The sequence below is a fragment of the Moschus berezovskii genome, chromosome 10 (genome assembly GCF_049115385.1).
Source record: "Moschus berezovskii isolate FMDL1 chromosome 10, NW_MosBer_1.0, whole genome shotgun sequence".
In the NCBI taxonomy this organism is placed as follows: domain Eukaryota; kingdom Metazoa; phylum Chordata; class Mammalia; order Artiodactyla; family Moschidae; genus Moschus; species Moschus berezovskii.
Genome location: NC_142469.1, coordinates 30,112,725 through 30,136,886, shown reverse-complemented (window position 1 = coordinate 30,136,886; position 24,162 = coordinate 30,112,725). Strand labels below are relative to the sequence as shown.

At 37.0% G+C, this 24,162-nt stretch overlaps 1 protein-coding gene across 5 annotated transcripts in view; it reads left to right on the top strand.

Moving 5' to 3' along the window:
- TRMT11 (tRNA methyltransferase 11) overlaps positions 1-24,162 on the top strand; it is a 67,481-nt gene that overhangs the window by 13,469 nt on the left and 29,850 nt on the right. For all 5 annotated transcript variants that reach the window (XM_088840558.1, XM_055433070.2, XM_055433069.2 and 2 more), the window contains 8 exons: positions 2,395-2,476; positions 2,580-2,672; positions 2,960-3,094; positions 3,802-3,958; positions 13,098-13,178; positions 16,228-16,392; positions 18,235-18,307; positions 18,482-18,613. In XM_088840558.1, the coding sequence (XP_088696684.1) occupies positions 2,395-2,476; positions 2,580-2,672; positions 2,960-3,094; positions 3,802-3,958; positions 13,098-13,178; positions 16,228-16,392; positions 18,235-18,307; positions 18,482-18,613 (918 nt within the window). The remainder of the gene's footprint in view (positions 1-2,394; positions 2,477-2,579; positions 2,673-2,959; positions 3,095-3,801; positions 3,959-13,097; positions 13,179-16,227; positions 16,393-18,234; positions 18,308-18,481; positions 18,614-24,162) is intronic.

The window sequence follows — 24,162 nt, the reverse complement described above, 5'->3', positions numbered from 1 at the left end:
ACCTTTTTCAGTCTTTTGGTCAGTGTTGAGTTTTCCAAATTTGCTGGCATATTGAGTGCAGCACTTTCACAGCATCATCTTTCAGGATCTGAAATAGCTCAGCTGGAATTCTATCACCTCCACTAGCTTTGTTCATCATAGTGATGCTTCCTAAGGCCCACTTGACTTTTCTTTTTAGTCTGTGTATATTTTGCATAGCTGAGGCTATACCTTAAGTGATAACTAAGTAAAAGTAGTATCACTGTGGAGGCCTTCTCTCTGTAATTAATAGATAAAGGGATATTCATTTTCAGAGGAGAAAATTCACAATCCTAATTATAGCATTAATTATTCTTGAATAACAGACATTAGAAGTGTGTATTCAAAACTAAGTTAGATTCAGATTTTTTTGTGGTAGAATAGGGATTGAAAGTTGATTTTGTTTGACTTATTTTTAACATGCACTATTTTTTTTTTAGCATGTTCAGTTCAGTTCAGTCGCTCAGTCGTGTCCGACTCTTTGCGACCCCATGATTCACAGCACGCCAGGCATCCCTGTCCATCACCAACTCCCGGAGTTCACTCAGACTCATGTCCATCGAGTCAGTGATGCCATCCAGCCATCTCACTCTCTGTCATCCCCTTCTCCTCCCGCCCCCAGTCTTTCCCAGCATCAGAGTCTTTTCCAGTGAGTCAACTCTTCGCATGAGGTGGCCAAAGTATTGGAGTTTCAGCTTTAGCATCAGTCCCTCCAGTGAACACCCAGGATTGATCTCCTTTAGAATGAACTGGTTGGATGAGATTGAAAAATATAACAAATGCCTAGGTACCTACCTTGTTAAATCTCAACATTTTGGGGTAGTTTGCCACAATTTACAAAAAAGAATAAACCATTACCGAAATGATTCATGCTCCTTGTGTACATTTCACAGTTCTAATCCTCGTTCCTTCAAAGGATAGTTTCTTAAAGCATTATTTGTCAGAAAGGTTTCATTATTATTGCTATAATCAGTGAAATATTTTTGATCATACTGATATTAATAAGTTGACACCCATGCTTATTTATATAGCACCCATGGGAAATGTAGCAATCCATATAAGTTTTCTAATCTCTAAAATAGGAATCATAATCGTGCAGTCATATATATGGAAACAGTTTACTCTGAAAATCTAAATCATAAAAGGTGTCACTCCAGTGTGCCAGTTATAATGGAAGCTTATGATGTTATATATTGAATATTCTTATTTTTCCATTTACATATAAATTTATTGTTACATAAATTCTTTCTGAAAGAGGATATGGAGTATTATTTTTACTGAATCTGAGTTATCACTCCAAGCATTAGTTCCTTTGTTATTACTATATAATAGTTCCTTAGGGATAATTATGAATTGTGGCATTGTCTGTGCGTTTCCTGAATGACCTGGAGTTCCTGTCTTTTTGCATAGAGAAGTGGTGTATGGATTCTGGAGTTAGACGGATTTGGGTTTGAATCCTGCCCTACAAATTGCTGTATGACTTGAGAGAGTCATTTAATCTTTTTGTGCCTCAGTTTCCTCACTGGTTAAATGGATGACGATACCGGCAGCTACCTCAGGATTCCCATGAAGAATACCTGATTTAATATTATATGGCCTTAAAACAGTCCCTGGTACTTTGAGTTATATTAAGTATTAGCTCTTACTTAGCTAAGTAAGAGCAGTGTAATTGTAGAGGCCCTATTTCTGTAAATTCAGTACAAGGGAAAGGAGGAATTCATTTTCAAAGGATAATATTTGCAGTCCTGAGAGCAGCATTTTTTCTAATCATAAAGTAGTTGATTTTAGATGCACAAAAGTGTAATATATAGATAAAGTTTCGTTACAACTGATTCTAAAAGTGATTTTGTTGGTTGCAGTAAAATTTTGCTTAATTTTTTTTATTCCTTAAAATAGATATAAGCTTGAGATTTTTTTCATAGTAAGAATTTCGTATGTAAAAGTAACAATTACTAAGTGTTATCAAATATGGCTAGATATTAATGGTAACATTTTTATCCAGTCATTTTTCCTTTAATGTAGAAGACATTGGGAAAGATTGAATTTCCTGCACTTATAACTGTTTCATTAAAAGAAGTGATTTTTATGGCATCATTTGTGTTCTAGTTTAAAAAAAATGAAATGATAATGATAAAGACTTCAAAAAAGATCTTGACTTATAAATTCTTCTTCTGTGTAAAGTTAAACTTGTGTTTGTAATTTAGACTTAAGCTATATTTGTTTTCAGGATACGTATTTCTCATTTAATAGCTTAGAAACATACGCAGTAATTGCTTTGGTGGAGCGAGCATAAAGAACCAGTGAAATAATTGTTACATATTACTGTATGAACTAATTTTTTTTTACTGAGGTTAGTGCCAATCATTTTTTTCCTAGGTCTATATTTGAACTGTGGGGTCATGGAAAATGTCCAGAGGAGCTGTACAGTTCTCTTAAAAACTACCCTGTAGAGAAGATGGTACGTAGCAAATGTGGTTTTATATAAGCATATCTGTAGATACTGTACTATCTACATGTGTACTATGTACAAAACTTAAAGAATTTATCTGCTCTTATTTTAGGTTCCATATCTGCATTCAGATTCTACATATAAAATAAAGATTCACACATTTAATAAAACATTGACACAAGAAGAAAAAGTCAAACGGATAGATGTAAGTGAATTTAGCAAACACCAAAACCTATGGTCGCAAAGAGTTGGACACGACTGAGCACGCATGCAAAAGCTAAGGACCTATGAGATTAATGTAAAATAACCACCGTTAATATATAAGAATCCCCGATGTCTACTAAGTGCTTTTGTACCACATTATATGCTAAGCACTTTTCATGTTTTGTCTGATTTAATGATGATACCAGACTTACAAGATAGGAATTATTATATAAGCACTATTTTTCCTTTTAGATATTTATATTATTTAGAATTACTTTTATTTTTTAGGCACTTGAATTTCTGCCATTTGAAGGGAAAGTAAATTTAAAGAAGCCACAACATATATTCTCTATTTTGGAGGATTATGGTTTGGACCCAAACCACATCCCTGAAAATCCACATAATATTTATTTTGGTAGATGGGTAAGCAAGTTTTCTTTTTACCTATTTTAGGTTTCTTTAAAACTTAAATGTTAGTCCTTTGAATTGGACTCTTTATATGTAAAACTTGAAAGGAGCTGAAGAGTCAGAACTGTGTGAATTAAAATCAGTGGAAAATGTGTGGTTGTGTGTTTTGTTTTTTCCAGAGATTCTGATGAAATGCACGAGGATTATTATAAGATGTGGGGCCTAGGTAGGAGGTTACGTACCTGGATAACCCAAAACTTGGAAAGTGTGAACTACTTTATAAATAGAAGCAGAGAAAAGGCAGAGTGCTATGACAGCAAGATCCTCATTTGTGGAGCTCTGTGATTGAGGTTTCCATTCTTAAATTACTGCAGAGCAGTTCTGCCCATTTCCCTGAGGCACTGAATGGGCAAATGGAATCTGTGGTTTATGCTACAAGATATTGCTATTTAGGAGAATAAAAGAGGTGGCTAGAGCTCCCTACCAGCTCCTGGAATAATTGCATTCAAGTTCAATTCAAATTTGCTTTGAAAAGCAGAAGTTAAATGAGAACACACTAAGAAATAAAAAGTGTATGTCTGTAACTTTAGTCACATTTTTATATGAAGCAGTGATTAAGTGGAAAGAAGTTATTGTCATCAAGATATTGTGGGTTTAATGTGAATAATCATTTTAAATCTGTTTTTTAGATTTATACTTATTGAAAAATATCTCTGATCTAGATTGCAGATGGACAGAGAGAGCTTATTGAGTCATATAGTGTCAAAAAGAGACACTTTATTGGAAATACAAGCATGGATGCTGGTTTATCATTCATCATGGCCAACCATGGAAAAGTGAAAAAAAATGATATTGTATTTGATCCATTTGTTGGAACAGGTATTTTTATTTAATTGTTTTTAACTAATGTAGCGATGTTACTTGTTTATATTAGTCAAGGTCATAGTATTATTTTTGCTAAAAGATTAAATAGAATAATAATAATTATAATAATTAAATAAGAGACAACCACATATTTGTATAATAGCTAGTATTTGACATTTTTGCTACTTCCAAAGATAATGCTGAAAGAATTTTGTGGGCTCTGTTTTTATTTTTATTATATTTTTAGAATTTTGTGGGGTTTTTTCCCCATAAGTAACCACTGAGGGGAGCATACCATTCATTACAGAAATGTTGTAAAGCTTTTCAGTTTCTTTATATAGGAAATTTCTTACTGTACTTGATTTAAAAAATGGGAAAACTTGAGGAAGAAAGACTTGAGTGACACGATTTTAAAAAATATTCATCTTTTAAAATTGGTGATCATATACTTACATAAAAAATGGTTAATGTGCCTTATCTTTGGCTTGTGGAGGTTCACGTGTGAAGTTTGAAAATAAGAAAAGTGAGTATCAGTGGCCTAGAGCATGACTCGGAGAAGGCAATGGCAAACCACTCCAGTACTCTTGCCTGGAAAATCCCATGGATGGAGGAGCCTGGTAGGCTGCAGTCCGTGGGGTCGCTAAGGGTCGGACATGACTGAGCGACTTCACTTTCACTTTTCACTTTCACACATTGGAGAAGGAAATGGCAACCCACTCCAGTGTTCTTGCCTGGAGAATCCCAGGGAAGGGGGAGCCTGGTGGGCTTCCGTCTATGGGGTCGCACAGAGTCGGACACGACTGAAGTGATGTAGCAGCAGCAGCAGAGCATGACTGCTGAGGTGGTTACCTGGGTTTTATATGCACTTGATTGGATGTCCTCGTAGTTAACTTCGTGTGGAAGTCCAAGGTTATTCCAGCTGAGTCTGAGGACATTTTCCTGTTTCAACCCATTTTTCTTCCATCTTGCCTGTGTTTATGGAGTGCTCACAGTTAGGTTCACCTGACTAAATTTGCTATGTTCAGATTGTGTAGGAATAAATTATGTGCGGTTGGAATTTCTCACTAGTGGTCTTTCCCTGTCAGAAACTCATCAGAAACTCTCTAAGCAGTGATGATGCAGGAGCTCCCGTTTGTTGAGTAGGAAACGTGTCAGGTACTAGCTGTGCACTCTAAGGCTACTGGCTAATTTAACTCTTTATAGCTACTGAAATTGAGATACTCTACAAAATCTTCCTGAGATCATGGCACAGAGAGAGACTAAATGACTTTCCCAGAGTTATGCATTGTATAAATCTCATGGGTTTCAAACTCAAGCAGACTGACTCCGGAGCTCAGGGCCCTTTACTGTCATAACGCTGCCTCTCTCAGCATTAGGATCTGCCAGCCAGCTACTGTACCATAAGCTAACTTGAGGAATACAGCACAGTAGGAGCAGATAGAATCAAGGTCAAGAGATTTCAAAGTGGTGGAATAATTTCCTGAGTTGCTAAAGCAGTCTTGGTGCGTCTCTCTGCTCCATTCCTCCATTGTCTGTGTGTATCCTACCCCCAGCATAACACCCATTCCTTTCTTTCCTATCCTAATCATCCTAAGTGCCTCCCCAACTTTTTAACTTGACAGGAAATAATAGCAAACTTACGGAAATGTTACAAGAATAAAAATAAGAGAAAGAAAACCTACATATCCCTGACCCAGAGTGGCCTGTTGTTAAAATTTGGCATTATTTGCTTTACCATTTTCTCATTATGTTTTATATACACAGTGTTTTTCTTTCTGTACCATTTGAAAGTAGGTTGCATCCATTAAATCCCTTTACCTCTCAAACGCTTTAATATGTTTCTTGATGATAAGTGTATTCTCTTATAGAACCACAGTGTAGTTCTCACTGTTACTGAACACACTGTTCATACAGCACTTTAGTGTCTGTGTTCCATTTCTGTTGGTTGACTCACGAATGTCCTTTGTACGATCTTTTTTCTTTTTCAGTCTAGCATCAGGTGTAGTATTTTGTTGTCTGCATTTCTTTGATCCCTTGATATGGAATATATCCTAAGTCTTACTTTTTCTTTTATGAAACTTGGAATGTTATCCCTCCTCTCTTTATTTTTTATCCAGAATATTCCTTATTTTGGCTAATTTGATGTTTCTTTATGGTTAGATTAAGGGATCATACTTTCCTGGCTCGACCACTGCATCAGTGATTTTGTGTCCTTCTCAGGGCATCCACATAGTACCTATCTCTCCCCATTGATAATGTTAATTTTGATCAACTGGTTAAGATGGTGTTTGATTCACTGCCCCCTCCCTGTGATTACTACTTTTTTCCCTTGCAGTTAATAGGCAGTCTGTATGGAGACACCAAGATCTTGAAAATATTCTATTCTACACATCTGAATCACCCCCACCCCTGTGGTTGTCAGGTTTAGCACTGATTGTCAGTTCTTGCCTACACCCGTCTTGACTTTGACTACAAAGGGATGATTTTCTGTCTTCAGCACTCCCTCCAGTGGACACCTGTCTTATTATAAGCAAAAGCTCTTACTTTTCCTTTGTATTCATTTATCTATTGTTAATAAGAATTAGTGGATTTCCCCTCCTTTCCCCAAGTGGTCTTTAATTCTTTTTTTTCTTAATTATTTTGTTGCTCAAATTGTCCCTGATTTGCCTTGTGCGAGCCTTTTCATATTGGATCTGTCTTTGTGAGATGTTCCTGTAGTCTTTTTTTTTTAACACCTCCCTCTTCTTTCTGGCTCATTTCCTACCTCCCAGATCCTGGAATCAGTCATTTCTCTTAGAAATTCTTATTTCTTTTAGTGGGGAATGGTATTAATATTAGAAACCAAGATCTGGGTGCTAGGTATTTTTGCTTCTACACCCTTTCAGCAGACAACTTGGAAATGCATGTGTGTGTGTATGTATATATATATATATATATGATATGTATATAAATGCATATGTAAATATACATATTCATGCATACATACTGTATGTATACATAACTAAACATATATATACATAGTTTAGAACTTGTGGGTTCTCACATATACTACAAATTCCACTCTAACCTTATAGGTTTCTTTTTTCACTGAACAATATTTCCTAGAAATGACTTCCTTTAGTTCATAGAGATTGTTTCCATGTATTTTTAGCGTACTCCATGGGTTTGAAATGAAATGAAAGTCACTCAGTTGTGCCTGACTCTTTGTGACCCCATGGACTCTATACAGTCCATGGAATTCTCCAGGCCAGAATACTGGGTAGCCGTTCCCTTCTCCAGGGCATCTTCCCAACCTAGGGATCGAATCCAGTCTCCTGCGTTGCAGGCAGATTCTTATGTACTGTAATTTATTCAATCTCCTAAGCTTGGATATAGGTAGTTTCCCGTATTCACGGTTATAAATGGTGATTGCAATGAATAATCTTAATATATATACTTTTCTAGTGTTGGAAATATAGCTCTAGGGTCAATTCCTAGAATTAGGAAATTAGGTTGAAGAGTTTATGTGTGTGTAATTTTGTTAAATGTGGCGAAGTTACTCTCCATTATGCCATTTTGCTTTCTTGCCAGCAATGTATAGGAGTTCCTGTTACCCCACAGCCTCACCAGCAGAGTGTATTATCAGGCTTTTGAAATTTGCCGGTCCATTGGGTGAAAATGTTATCTCAGTGTAATCTTAATTTGTATTTTTCTTATTGAGTGAAGTCTAATAACTTTCTGTTTTAAGGACTAGCAGTGTAACGTTTTTGGAATTTTCTTAAAGTCATTTCCCTATTTTTCTGTAGATATTTTGGTTTCCCCCCTTATTTTTAAAAATACTTTGTATTTTAGTCCCCCTCTTTTTTTCCTGTTTTAATGTATATAAATATATAAAATATTTTCTCTCAGTTTGCCGTTTTTCTTTTGATTTTTCATGTAACTGTCTTTTTTTTTTTTAACCAGGCAGTAGCTTTCCCTACATCAAAATTATAGAGGAATTCAACTGTGGTTTCTTTAGTAGTTTTGATTTTTTTCCTTTTAGATCTCTGATGTATTTGGAGTTTATTTTCTTGTTTGCGGTGAGGAATAAATCTAATTTGTCTTTTTCCAAATGCTCACCCTCTATTAATTATCTTGTTCTTGGATTTCTAAAACCATTTTCTGGGGAGTGATTTTTTTTTGAGTTACATACATGTACGTGTTTAATATGCGTGCACACACACACACATAGGCAAGATCATAAAGTTTAAAAATAGTTACTAGCATGGGTAAAATTTTCTTCCCTTGACATGGATGAGGCTGGGCAGATTAAGAAATGCTAACTTCCATAGCAGTCAAGATGTTGACTACCTTTAGTGTGGTAAGGGGTGAGAGATCTGCCCTTAATGTGCTTCAGGGCAGCTCTTTAGAGTGAGGGGCATATCTTGGTCATTTGAGTGTTTGTGTAGGACAGTTACAGAGGATAAAGATGGTTGGGTGGCATCACCGATTCACTGGACATAAACTCGGGCAAACTCTGGGAAATGGTGAGGGACAGGGGACAGGGAAGCCTGGTGTGCTGCAGTCTATGGGGTCTCGAAGAGTCGAATATGATTTGGTGACTGAATGATAATATAAGGACAATTAATGGAGAATTAATCGCACTATGCAGGACAGTTAATGAAAAATTGCAGGAGGAAGATCTTTGCAAAGACGTTGCTAAAATACATTTCATAATTTGTGCTTGTGGTTTAAGCATATTTTTAAGACTTTAGCTTTTAGTGCTTATGTTTTAAAACTGGTGCTCAGTTGGTCCTACTCTTTGCAACCTCATGAACTGTAGCCCACCAGGCTCCTCTGTCCATGGAATTTTCCAGGCAAGAGTACTGGAGTGGGTTGCCACTTCCTTCTCCAGGGAATCTTCCCCACCCAGGGGTCAAACTCACGTCTCCTGCATTTGCAGGTGGATTTTTCACCACTGGCTCCACCTTTAAAACTGATAATGGCCGGTAATTGTGAACAGACAAGAGTTTTTAAGCAGTTTTCCCTCTTTCCTGGGCCTTTTCTCTGATGGGTAGTGCCTTCTGAAGGACTGGAGAAAGAAGCAGCCCTGTGCTTTCCTCCATGGCCATAGTTTCTCACACACTATTGGTTATTTCTGTTCTCTTTCCTGTTTGTTTGTTCACTTATAAATTTAAGTGTCTGCAGTCCCTTTTCTGTTTTAAAGGTATAAAATTGATATTTATTAGTTTCCTGAATGCTTTACCCACAGACTACTTATGACTTGTGATATTCTCAAGGTTATAGAGTAGGTTAGAGAACTTCTGGGAAGTTGAAAGGAGAGATGTAATCTTTTCCTACCTAAATACCTTTTCCTTTTTCTTTTAGACAGTCTGCTGTCTTGTCTAGAATGACATTATAAGCTGCAGAAGCACACTTTTCACTTCTGTTTTAGCAAATACATTGATTCTCATTAGAGTAAGGGTTTGTTTTTTTTTTTAAGTTTTGCATCTCCATTTTTCCAGGGGAGAAGATCCGTATCCTGGATCAGCTCTCAGTACTTAGAAAATACTGCTATTCTAATATGAACATCACTAAAGGAGTGATGAGGATGCATAAGTTGAATGAATACCTATAATGTCACAGGCAGACCTGTGATGTGATGTAAGACTTCTGAATGGTATACAACTCTTAACTGAGTGTGTAGTCTTACTTAATCTAATTTGTTTAACAACAAATTTTTACTTTTGTGTATCTAAGAAATAGCCTAATAAATATTTACTTCAGTTGCTGCTGATCCTAGAGGAGGTTGTCTGATTATAGAGCACCGTAACAGCAAAGAGAGTGAGTTTTAAATCCTTACTCTTACCAGTTACTATGTGACTTTGTCTAAATTCTTAACTTTTTGGGGCCTCCATTTCATCATTTGTAAAATTGTAATAAGTAATATATTGTGAGGGTAAATAAGGTAATATATGTATATGAACTTACTAGGAAGTTGTGTGATGCATGGTAGACAGTGAACTGTACTGTTTATCATTTTTTAATTATTTTGTTAAGCACTGAAATCCTTTTTGGTGAAAGATGTTAGGTATAGCCAATATTGAATTGTTATGATGAACAATTTGGCCATGAATTCATTTTCTAGTTCCTTCTTTGGCTGATTTCCAAGATATTCATAATTTGCAGCTGTTTGTAAATTATGGCAGCAAGAAAAGTAATTGAGGGTTAAAATTGTAAACTTCTGTTTCTTTGTTTATAATGAAAATAATTGGCCCAAGTGTCTGCCAGTGTCTGCAGGTGCAGTGACATAGCTCTGCAGCCATAGCTCAGATTCCTTTTCCCTTTCTCCTTTGTCAAATGAGTCAACTCCTTTAGTGGAGAATATACACAGGAGACTTGTTGTGTATTCCTTGGCTTCTTCTACCTTCAGATGGCCCATTGGTGTAAGGAAAAGAGTAAAATTTAAAAATTTTATCTTTGCAGAATGATAGATGTGAGAGCAAGATGTTGAGATACCCACTGTCCTAGCTCTGAAAAGAGACTATGAAGAGGAGGAGAGGAAGTTAGGAGAGAGATAATGGATCTCCATAGGTGTTTCTAATAATTTCTGCTTCCCATTTTACTCACCACTCTGTAGTCCCATTTTCCTGAGTCTCATAGTTTGGTAGAATTTCTGTTTTCTGGCAGTATCCTTTTGCATAAGCTGCTGGTTTATTAGAGTTCTATGTATTTTATTTTCTTCTTTTAGGGTAACATAGGTAAAGTAGTTAGAGGAGAAGGCAATGGCAAGCCACTCCAGTACTCTTGCCTAGAAAATCCCATGGATGAAGGAGCCTGGTAGGCTGCAGTCCGTGGGATCGCTAAGGGTCGAACACGACTGAGCGACTTCCCTTTCACTTTTCACTTTCACACATTGGAGAAGGAAATGGCAACCCACTCCAGTGTTCTTGCCTGGAGAATCCCAGGGACGGGGGAGCCTGTTGGGCTTCCGTCTAAGGGGTCACACAGAGTCGGACACGACTGAAGTGACTCAGCAGCAGCAGGTGAAGTAGTATCACAATTTTTCCTCCTTTTCTTTCAGCAGAACTAAAGCCCAGTTGTGATTTTCACATTTTGTATAGCTTTCCGCTTAAATCTTTACAGATGAAAATCATAAATTAGTTTCTCCATTATAAAGTTCAGTTATTGTGTCCGTTTGCCTACAAAGATGTTGCCCCAACCTTAAACTGGTTACTGTTTAAGTAATAAGAAATTAAAACACTGGTTTACTAGTGTAAATCACAGGGTGGTATTTTTACACTTGATAGCATAATGAGAAATTGGGTGAATTGCATTATCTGCCCCCTCAACACTTCACCCCTCCTTTTTTATTACCCCTTCTTCCACCAAAAAGCTTCCAAGAAAACTCCATCTGAGATATATAACTAAATGCAAAAATGCTTCAATTTAATTGAAATAAAATGAGATAGTTAACAATGATTACTCAGTGACCAGAGAAGCTAATTTATAGTGATTTTATTTAAACCTTGAAAAACTTTAAAGAGTACAAAGTTAACTAACAGATGTAGTCTAACAGATTATTCATCTCCTTTCAGCAGTGTACTCTAAATTGGGTCTTCTCAAAGCTCACTCTAACCAAATGGATAAGGTTCTGTTTAAGGAAGCACAGGAAAGCTTTTCTGTTCCCCTTGACAACTAGTTCTTCTAGGTGAGTATCTGCCTTAATTGGCAGAATTGTAGTAATGCCTCATAATTTGGATGAAGTGATTTTTTTTTTAATGAGTATTTCAAGTCATTACATACAGTATCTTTCCTAAATTTTGACTGTTCCATTTATAGGCTAAGAATTAGGTCTTACTTTACCTCCTCAAACAAATGCTTTTTGTAGTTCTTATGGGGGAACCTAGGTTTTGATTTCTGCTGTGCTGTTAGTCTTCTATCTCTCTTACTCATGGCTCCACTAGGAAGTAGTCAGTTATTATTCATTGAGCAAAGTATTTTTAAGTACATGTTACCAAACTATGTTTTAAATGACTATGGAAGGAACACGATTTATAGATTTATAGATCTATGTCTGTATAGATATATATAGATCTATATCTATCTATAAATATTAAAACAAAGATTTATACATCTTGACCCTCTGGAGGCACTACCCATCTTAATTTTAGAGATTACATTTCAAAAGGATAGAATGGAAAGAGCCCTAGTTATTTTCCCGTATCCAAGTTTGTACATCATCTAAGTATATGTTTCCGTGTATTTCTGATTTCATATTGATTGGCAGATCTTTCTGCAGTAAAGCTATTAGGATTTACCCAATCACTAAGAACATTTTTAGTTTGGGTAATTTAAAAAGTGAAGTTCACTGAAAAGAACAACTATTAACTTTGTGAATTTTTGTTCTTAAACAATTTAAAAACATTGTTACCTTTCATTTTTCATTAAGAGTTTCATTAATTTTTAATTTCTATTAGGATTCTTTTCTATATTAAACTGGTCATACCTATTAAGTTACTTAATCCCTTCAGATTGTATTAGGACATTTGTTTTTTCTTTGTTCATAACACTAGGTAAAAAGATTTATTAACTATTTTTGTTTATGTCTGATAATAGTTACTCAGAAATTTGTATTTACAGTTTAAAATGAGATAATTACCTCACTGATTATAGGAGTAACTGTTAACTTGTCCTCATATTTTAATTTTTGTAAGAATTAATCTCATATATTAATTATGCCCTCTTTAAGTTATCTGAAACTCTGATGTCACTGAGAATTAAGCTCAATTGTCAGAACTTACTTTTATTGCCAGCTCTTTGTGTAGCAGCCTTATATGTTTATTTGTAAGAAGGGAGCAAGATGCTTTTATATAGACTTCTCAAAAATAAAAGGAAAATGTCTAAATACCTTATTTTCATAAAAAAAAAAAAATTTCCCAAAGTAGTGCTGGGAATTTTCAAGTAGTAATGCCAGGACATATATTAATTCCTTGCTTTCTAACCAGGGTGATGAGCACAGGTTAGGAGTTTGTTTTTTCATCCTGAAGCCTGTTAAATATGGCCAGAACCAAGGTTATTCTAGGGTACTCTGCCTACAGCTAGTTTGTAAGAATCTGGATCAGATTAAATAGAAGAAGAAATAAGAGTCTGGGACTTTCTGGTTAACAAATCACAATTGTGTGCTTTTTTTCAGGTGGCCTTCTGGTAGCTTCTGCTCATTTTGGTGCATACGTGTATGGGACGGATATAGACTACAATACTGTTCATGGCTTGGGTGAGTAGTGGTTCTAGATGGTGTTACAGTCTTTCCTCTATAACAAATGAGCCAATGAGTCTTTGCTCTTATACCAAATGTGCCTTTAAAATACTTAATAGTTATGTATGGTGTTATACATGTGTTTTTAATGTTAAAGTATATAGTTGTGATATAATATAGTTATTTTTACAGCAATAAGACTTTTCACTGGGTATCTGCTTTTCATGAAGTTATCCAGTGAGCAAAATGACCTCCCAGGGGAACCAAAGATGAATAACAAAAAGCCCTTCTCTCAGAGCTATTTTTGGTCTTAGATTTTTAAAAAGTAGGCAAGCAATAAAGTTGTAAAACTATGGCTAGGAAAGAAGTAGGAGAGGGACTAACTAAGCCTTTTGTAAGTAGTGTATTCACCTTAGTATAACGTAGTTTCTACTTAAAAATTAGCAGTCATTTGTTATATGTTCAGTTCAGTTCAGTCGCTCAGTCGTGTCCGACTCTTTGTGACCCCATGAATCGCAGCACACCAGATCTCCCTGTCCATCACCAACTCCCGGAGTTCACCCAAACTCATGTGCATCGAGTTGGTGATGCCATCCAACCATCTCATCCTCTGTCGTCCTCTTCTCCTCCCGCCCCCAATCCCTCCCAGCATCAGGGTCTTCCAGTGAGTCAACTCTTCGCATGAGGTGGCCAAAGTATTGGAGTTTCAGCTTCAGCATCAGTCCTTCCAGTGAACACCCAGGACTGATCTCCTTTAGGATGGACTGGTTGGATCTCCTTGCAGTCCAAAGGACTCTTGAGTCTTCTCCAACAGCACAGTTCAAAAGCATCAATTCTTCGGCGATCAGCTTTCTTCACAGTCCAACTCTCACATGCATACATGACCACTGGAAAAACCATAGCCTTGACTAGACGGACCTTTGTTGGCAAAGTAGTTTCTCTGCTTTTTAATATGCTATCTAGGTTATGTGTATACTTGATTAATTACTCTGGTCCTTGAGTACGATATGTTTTTGATTTCATAATTGACCAAAACATCTTCAAAGCTGTTAAGGTGACAGTAACTTTAAAGATTCTGCATTAGACTGAGAGTGACTTGAAATAAGCATCGGCTTGCTTTTGAGGCAATTTTGGAAAACACTTTTAAAATCTAGAAGCTACAGTAATGAAGTTTGATTGCATGAAATTGAATCAATCTAAAAATATTTCTTTATAGCTGAATAGTGTTAAAAATGTAAAGTTTCTTTGATTTGGAAATTGTATTTTATGTTATTGTTTCATCGTTGTAGCTAGAATCAGCCTGTAAAACATGCTTTTTATTTTTCTCACCCGGTGTAAAGTACTATATAGGTGAGAATTTATTAGACTTTCTTTTCTTAAAGTAATTTGATATATTGTATTTGATAATTGCCTTTTTCCCTACCTTGACTGTAAGGAATTTAGTACTATAAGGAGAATGAATAACATTTTATAAAGTTGACCTAAACGGGCTAACTAGAAAAAGATAGTCTTTGTTTTCAGTATTTTAGCATAGACAGAGTGCTAAGAAGACTTGTTCCTATTTGCTTGTAGTAGAAACAGTCTGTTTGCTTTAAGGATATTGTCCTATTGTGCTTCATTTTAATTTTTATTTATTAGAGTTATGTGTAAAAGTTATGTGATAACCTCAGTCTGCTTGGGTAGAATTCTGATTGAGGTAGAATTTCGTCAGAGCTTATCCAAGGTGCTGTTGGATTTGCCCTCTGTTTCCTGTGCTTCTCATCTCTTACTATACTCTCAAATACTTCCAAATTTCTTCTATTTTAAAAATGCAAAACTTTTTCTTTCAACCCTATAGAGGCCTTCCTCCTAGCTACTACTTTGTTTTCCTCTTCTGTTTGCCCAAGTGCTTCTTAAAAAGACTAGTATTTACTTGCTGTTTCCTCTTTTTCATCTCTTAACTGTCTTCTACCTGTTCTTTTCCAGCTTCCATGCTTATATTGAAAACTCAGGCCTCAGGTCTACAGTACTTGGCTGTGTTGACCTTCATAATGCCTCCCTTGGTTTTCTAGACAGTGACTTCATCGGATGGTGCTTTGATTTCTTTGTCTGTTTCTTTCTCAGTTTCCTGAAGGCCCTCTGGTTTTCTCAGTGTCTGTTTACATGTTGCTTTTCTCGAGGTGTCTTTGTTGGCCTCTTCTATCACATTACATACTGTGCAGAGTCATGTCATTCATTTTCTTTTAATTTTTAGGTTTCGTTTTTATTGTGAAGTAGATCATAATACAGAGGAGTCTATAAAAATAGAGAAATTATAGAACAAACATATAATTGCCACTTATGTTAGTAAAAAATATCATTCATTCTTATACATTTAGCTTAAGTTTATTTACTGATATCTCCCAGTGTGTGTATATATTCTGGCCTTTAACTCCCTGCTGAATATCTCTTTCTGGATCTTCTATAGGTACCCCAAGGTGTATCGAGATTGATGTATCTCAAATGAATGTCACCTTTTTTCCTAGGCTTGTTTTTCTTCTTGGTTTCTCAGATCATAATTGATGATGTCATCATCTACGCATGTCTCCTAAACCAAAACTTTGAACTTCCCTTGAGCCCCCGCTTTAACGTTTCATATCTCGTGTCTCCCTTTTACTTCCTCCCTCCTTGGTCACTGCTCCTGCGTTTCCGAAGTTAGCTCTCTTCATTTCTGCTCCATCAGTATTTCTTCATTGCTGGAGGAAAAGGACCATGCTCTATTCAGCCCTATATCTATTTTTTTCATTTATTTATTTTTAATTGAAGGATAATTGCTTTACAGTATTGTGTTGGTTTCTGCCATACCAGCCCCATATCTTTATTAGTGTGCTTTGGATGAGTTAATTATTGAATGAGTGAGTGTTTTAAGACCGTTTTACATGAAAAAAAAAATTGTTCATTTGTATAAATAAAGTTAAAATTTTATAAACAAAAGCAGGTTCTATTTGAGTTAATGTAGGTTTGGATGAGCTAAAAATTGCTTTTAGCTAAATGACAAGAGTTAAGAATGTTGTTTGTTTGTTCTGTCTTCCTTTTTCTTTCCCTTTAGGAAAGGCTAGTAGGAAAAACCAGAAATGGAGAGGACCGGATGAAAACATTAGGGCAAATCTTCGTCAGTATGGTTTAGAGAAGTATTACCTTGATGTCCTGGTGTCAGATGCATCTAAACCTTCCTGGAGGAAGGGCACATATTTTGATGCAATCATCACTGATCGTAAGTATGTTTTTATACAAAAGTAGGAAGAGGATTGGGTTCCTAAGGTCATTTACATTTAGTGTATAGAATGTATTAGTACAACAAAAAAAGAGCCAACTTGTACTAGCATTCCCCTACTCCTGAATTCTTCACATGGTGAGAAGGAAGAAATTATGAATGTAGGGCAGGACACCAATTTAACTACATGGTTTTGTTTTTCTAAACTATGTATATTAACTTGTCACCCCTTTTTACTCTTCAGCTTATTTTCAAGACATAAATTTGTTTTTATATTTGTTTTGTGTTTAACTGTAGTTGGTTATTAGTATACCAACTAGAGCCAAATATCATTTGCAATTATGGGATCAGAGTTTGAAGAAGAAAGTTTCAGGTATCGCAGATTTTCTGTGTCTGACTTTTTGTGTTTGTTGTTGTTGTTATGCCCTGTGTAACTGGCATCTTCTTCCTAGAGTTATAAGAAATTTGGAGTTCTGTGAACCACCGGGCTTGTGCCACTGAGCTTCAGGAACGTGCATAGGAACTTGTTTTCTCTTGCCTCCTGAGTTCTTGGGCTTTTAAGGCATCCTGTCTAAGACTAGATCTGCCTTTTCTGTAGTCTTTGACTATAAATCTGTACACAGTGGCAAGCTGTATCTCAACCCTTCCATCTCAGACCTCTTCAGTTCTTTGGTAACTTAGGTGGTTTCAAATCTAACAAAAGGAAAATTATCAAGGCATTACAATGATAGTTCAGTTGGTAAAGAATCCGCCTGCAATGCAGGAGACCCCAGTTTGATTTCTGGGTTGGGAAGATCCACTGGAGAAGGGACAGGCTACTCAGTCCAGTATTCTTGGGTTTCCCTTATGGGTTAGCTGGTAAAGAATCCGCCCACAATGCAGGAGACCTGGGTTTGATCCCTGGATTGGGAAGATCCCTGGAGAAGGGAAAAGCTACCCGCTCCAATATTCTGGCCTAGAGAATTCCATGGACTACAGTCCATGACGTCTCAAGGAGTGGGACATGACAACATCACTATGAATATACTTATGGAAATTGGGTGGCTTTTTATTTATAACCTACTGTATTACTTGTTCTCACTCTGTATGTATTTATAAAAATATGTAATTTTGTTCCTGATCAGTTGAGAGTAAATTGTGTCCATCTTGGCCCTTTACCTTCCTACATGCCAGTGTGTATTTCCTAAGAATAGGGATAGGCTCTCAGATAGCCAGAGAGCACGCATGCTCAGTCCTGTCCAACTCTTTGCAATCCCATGGACTGCAGCCCGCCATGCTTCTCTATTATCCTAGAGAGAATAACTGGCGCAGGTTGCCATTTCCTCCTCTAGCGGACCTTCTCAACCCACAGATCAAGCCTGTGCTCCTGCATTGGCAGGCGGATTCTTTACCACTGAGCCTGGGAAGCCCTAGATAGTCAGAGTACAGTTACCAATTTCAGTGAGTCAGTACAGTACTTTAATCTGTAGTTTCTCATCCAGTTTTGTTATTGACCCAGTAATACTCCTTTATAGCATGTTTTTCCCTGAAGTACAGTATCCAGTCTAATGTCAGGCATTGCCTTTAGTAATCATATCTTTAAGGCCTCCTTTAATTTGTAGCATTTCCACAACCTTCCTCTGTCTTTCACAACATTGACGTTTTGAAGAACATAGTCACCTGCCTGCCTGCCCTCCCAGTGTTAGCGAGAACGTCCCTCTAGTTTGCATTCTTAGCTGGAATATTGCACAGGTGCTGTGTCCTTCTCAGGATGTCACATCTGGAGGCACGTGGTGTCCATCTAGTTGGCAGTGGTGATGGGGTGACTTTTGACTGTCCACGTTCCCTGTGCTTTCTCTCTAGCTCCATATGGTATTAGAGAATCTACAAGGAGAACAGGTTCACAGAAGGAAATACCAAAGGGAATAGAAAAGTGGTAAGTGAATATTAAATATGATATATTACTACCTTGGGAAGAAGCATGTTGCTTCTTTTTTTATAATTTTTTTAATTTTTATTTTTTGTGTTGCTTCTTTTTAACTGTTTAATAGTGTTAGTTTTTCACTGGTTTTTAAGTTTTTCACTGATTCTGAAATTTTGTCTTGTCTAGTCCAGAAAGCCACGTTCCTGTTTCCCTGAGTTATCATCTGAGTGATATGTTTTTTGACCTGTTAAACTTCTCAGCAGAGACCCTCGTATTAGGTGGAAGACTTGTCTATTGGTTACCAGTATACACACCAGAGTATGTAATAATAATAATTTTACTTTTAATTTCATTTTTATTATGGTGTTTGTGTATCTAACATGCTTTTTTTCTATTTCTAATCATATTCAGAGTGAATATCTTTGTGTTTAATGTGTACATGTCTATTTACCAACACGTTGTATAAAACAGGCCCCTTTCACTTATTGACTGAATTGCTTTGAACTTTTTATTTTACATCAGGGGTTGGCAAATTACAGACTGTGAGCCTGGTATGGTCTTTAGCCTGTTTTTGTAAGGCAGTTGAGTTAGAAAGGAAAAAGGCAACAAAAAAGATTATGAGTCAGAAGCACACGTGGTCCTAAGGCTAAAATATTTACTGTCTGACCTGTAAGTGCAAAAGTTTGCCCTGTTGTTTATCACTCTTAGTTCAGGGTCTACGTGTCAGCTGTTCATTAGCTCTTTTGCGAGGCCACAAACCTAGGTAATTTTTAACAACTTAGCTGAGTGATTGATCTATTTACTGCCTATTGTGTATGTGACTGATGATAGAAGCAAGGTCCGGTGCTGTAAAGAGCAATATTGCATAGGAACCTGGGATGTTAGGTCCATGAATCAAGGCAAATTGGAAGTGGTCAAACAGGAGATGGCAAGAGTGAACATAGACATTCTAGGAATCAGTGAATTAAAATGGACTGGAATGGGTGAATTTAACTCAGATGACCATCATATCTACTACTGTGGGCAGGAATCCCTTAGAAGAAATGGAGTAGCCATCATGGTCAACAAAAGAGTCCGAAATGCAGTACTTGGATGCAATCTTAAAAACGACAGAATGATTTCTGTTCGTTTCCAAGGCAAACCATTCAATATTACAGTAATCCAGGCCTATGCCCCAACCAGTAAAGCTGAAGAAGCCGAAGTTGAACAGTTCTATGAAGACCTACAAGACCTTTTAGAACTAACACCCAAAAAAGATGTCCTTTTCATTATAGGGGACTGGAATGCAAAAGTAGAAAGTCAAGAAACACCTGGAGTAACAGGCAAACTTGGCCTTGGAGCACGGAATGAAGCAGGGCAAAGGCTAATAGAGTTTTGTCAAGAGAACGCACTGGTCATAGCAAACACCCTCTTCCAACAACACAAGAGAAGACTTTACACATGGACATCACCAGATGGTCAACACCGAAATCAGATTGATATATTCTTTGCAGCCAAAGATGGAGAAGCTGTATACAGTTAGCAAAAACAAGACCAGGAGCTGACTGTGGCTCAGATCATGAACTCCTTATTGCCACATGCAGACTTAAATTGAAGAAAGTGGGGAAAACCACTAGACCATTCAGATATGACCTAAATCAAATCCCTTATGATTATACAGTGGAAGTGAGGAATAGATTTAAGGGACTAGATCTGATAGATAGAGTGCCTGATGAACTCTGGATGGAGGTTCGTGACATTGTACAGGAGACAGGGACCAAGACCATCCCCACGGAAAAGAAATGCAAAAAAGCAAAATGGCTGTCTGAGGAGGCCTTACAAATAGCTGTGAAAAGAAGTGAAGCAAAAAGCAAAGGAGGAAAGGAAAGATATAAGCATCTGAATGCAGAGTTCCAAAGAAATCAAAGGAGAGATAAGAAAGCATTCCTCAGCGATCAATGCAAAGAAATAGAGGAAAACAACAGAATAGGAAAAACAAGAGATCTCTTCAAGAAAATTAGAGATTCCAAGGGAACATTTCATGCAAAGATGGGCTCGATAAAGGATAGGAATGGTATGGACCTAACAGAAGCAGAAGATATTAAGAAGAGGTGGCAAGAATACACAGAAGAACTGTACAAAAAAGATCTTCACGACCAAGATAGTCACAATAACGTGATCACTGACCTAGAGCCAGACATCTTGGAATGTGAAGTCAAGTGGGCCTTAGAAAGCATCACTAGGAACAAAGCTAGTGGTGGTGATGGAATTCCAGTTAAGCTATTTCAAATCTTGAAAGATGATGCTGTGAAAGTGCTGCACTCAAGCACTCAATATGCCAGCAAATTTGGAAAACTCAGCAGTGGCCACAGGACTGGAAAAGCTCAGTCTTCATTCCAATCCCAAAGAAAGGGAATGCCAAAGAATGCTCAAACTACCGCACAATTGCACTCATCTCACACGCTAGTAAAGTCATGCTCAAAATTCTCCAAGCCAGGCTTCAGCAATATGTGAACCGTGAACTCCCAGATGTTGAAGCAGGTTTTAGAAAAGGCAGAGGCACCAGAGATCAAATTGCCAACATCCGCTGGATCATGGAGAAAGCAAGAGAGTTCCAGAAAAACATCTATTTCTGCTTCATTGACTATGCCAAAGCCTTTGACTGTGTGGATCCCAATAAACTGTGGAACATTCTGAAAGAGATGGGAATCCCAGACCACCTGACCTGCCTCTTGAGAAACCTGTATGCAGGTCAGGAAGCAACAGTCAGAACTTTACATGGAACAACTGACTGGTTCCAAATAGTAAAAGGAGTATGTCAAGGCTGTATATTGTCACCCTGCTTATTTAACTTATATGCAGAGTACATCATGAGGAATGCTGGGCTGGAAGAAGCACAAGCTGGAATCAAGATTGCCGGGAGAAATATCAATAACCTCAGATATGCTGATGACACTACCCTTATGGCAGAAAGTGAAGAGGAACTCAAAAGCCTCTTGATGAAAGTGAAAGAGGAGAGTGAAAAGGTTGGCTTGAAGCTCAACGTTCAGAAAACAAAGATCATGGCATCTGGTCCCATCACTTCATGGGAAATAGATGGAAAAACAGTGGAAGCAGTGTCAGACTTTATTTTTTGGGGACTCCAAAATCACTGCAGGTGCTGATTGCAGCCATGAAATTAAAAGACACTTACTCCTTGGAAGGAAAGTTATGATCAACCTTGATAATATATTAAAAAGCAGAGACATTACTTTGCCAACCAAGGTCCGTCTAGTCAAGGCTATGGTTTTTCCCGTGGTCATGTATGGATGTGAGAGTTGGACTGTGAAGAAAGCTGATCGCTGAAGAATTGATGCTTTTGAACTGTGGTGTTGGAGAAGAGTCTTGAGAGTCCCTTGTACCGCAAGGAGATCCAACCAGTCCATTCTAAGGGAGATCGATCCTGGGTGTTCATTGGAAGGACTGATGCTGAAGCTGAAACTCCAATACTTTGGCCACCTCATGCGACTAGTTGACTCACTGGAAAAGACTCTGATGCTGGGAAGGGTTGGGGGCGGGAGGAGAAGGGGACGACCGAGAATTAGATGGCTGGATGGCATCACCAACTCTGTGGACATGAGTTTGAATGAACTCCGGGAGTTGGTGATGAACAGGGAGGCCTGGTGTGCTGTGATTCATGGGGTCACGGAGAGTCGGACACGACTGAGCGACTGAACTGAACTGAACTGAGGTTTAATATATGTTGGCTCTTGTGACTGTCTTAAAACACTAAGACCAAAATAAGAGTTACGCATATATTTAAAGCCCTGATTATGTTCAACATTAGTTGTTTGGGTTTTATTATTCAATAATTATTAATTTTAAGCAGAGCTATGTACATCAACAATGAAAGACAAGATGTATTGAACAAAATAGAATCTTTAGAGTTGAAAAGCAGTATCAAGCTCAAAATCTGGCTATCCAGTCTGCTATATAGAAATCTTTATTAAAAATTATTTTAATTTCTATATTTACTATATATAATTATACAAAGAGCATTTTAGAACAGTTTTATCTTGTTTGTGTTTTTGTAATGGTGGATGGCCTTTCAGCAGTTGGAAGCTATGCTTTTTTGTTTTTTTTATAAATGTCACATTGGGAGCTAGCATGTGCTAACTTTAGTCTTGCATTTTGTTTATTGACTAATAAAACTGTGCACATTTATATCTGAACCCCTTAATACTGGGCTTATGTTCTGTTAAGAAATTAATCATTTCTTAATTTTAGAAATGTGAGAAGTTAATTCTCAGGGTGAAATGACTTGTCTAAAGTTTAAAGCTGACTAGTTCATTGGTTTCATTATTCCTTGTGCTGTGTTCACTTGATTCAGCATTCTGCTAAGATCTCAGGAACCTGGTATATGAAGTGATAGTTGAGGTTTTATTAATATTTTCAGAAAAGAGCATGTTTGCTTATTTCTATGCAAAAGTGGTTTCTGCCTTAGACAAGCTAAATTCCAGCAGCAAGCTTCCTTGTCCTTTTGTTTTAATTCAAGTTTCAAGACTGAATTTTTTAAAAACTTATTTTGAAATGAATTTAAAACGTACAGAAAAGTTTCAAATACAATACAAAACGCTCTGATTTCTCCCCTCTTGCGGATCCTCCCACTGTTCACACACACCTCCACTGCCCTTGTTTGCTTACACATTGCATTTGTGCCCGCTGTCATTAATCTTTTTCGGAGCTATTTGAGAAGTTGCAGATATGATGTCCCATCACCCCTATATGTTTCATTGCATTTCTCAGGAGCAAGAGCATTCTTGTCCAATCACCATCAAGCCCCAAAGTCTGGAAACAGCATTGATAGTGCTTCTGTCCGATCCTGGACCCCTTCAGATTTTACTGGTTATAGCCTCTCCAGGAAAATGTCTTGTCTTGATCCATCATGTCATTCACCTCCAGCCTGGAATACTTCCTCTGTCTTTTCCTTATCTTTTGTGTTCATAAGAGTTGTATAGTACATGGCTTATATTCTGAAGGTTGACCCTTAACCAGGTCCATCTGATGTTTCTTCCATGACCAGACTCTGGTAATGGCTCTTGGTAGGAATACCACAAAAATGATACTATGTTCTTAGTGCATTGCATTGTGGGGCACACAGAAGCAGCCCCTCCTGGAGATCTTGAACTTAATGATCTGGTCATGTTCTGTCAAGTGGAGAAACTTTATCATTTCTGATAAAGAAATATCAAAACTCTGATAAAGAAAGTGATTTATCATTTTCTTTTCGATTAGTGTGTTCCAGGGGACAGTAACTCAGGATACACCAATATCTTATTTTATTGTTGACAGCCACCATAATGATGAGTTTGCTATTCCATCATTCCTTCTGCGTTTGTAAGTTGGCATTCTGTAAGGATTAGTTTCCCCTTCCCTCCCATTAATTTGTTGATTTATATCAGTATGGAGTCAGATATTCCAGTATTATTCATTGGGTTATAATTTAATTCTGTCATGATTTTGTTACATTGTCCTAGATTTGAACTATGAGAGTCCCTTTGAGGTGGCTGCTCTATCCTTTTGAAGTATCCTCATTAGTTTTCATGTTTCTTATTTTCTGGCTTTTTTTTTTTTTACTTCCCACTATTTTGTAGTTTATTATTTAATTATAATTGAAATTAAATGTGGTTATGAGTAGGTTTTATAATTCTTTTGTTGTTGTTGTTATGAAAAGTCAAATTGGAGGCACTTTCAACTATTTTACTATTTCTGAAGATCTTAAAAAATGGCTGGGATGTTTCTTCAGTGACTTCTCTTTTAATAGTTTTTGACAAGGGGAAATTTCCAAGTTCATAGAACCAAAGGGATTTTTTGGAAGTAAAAAAGGAGGCAGGTTTTTATCTTTTTTT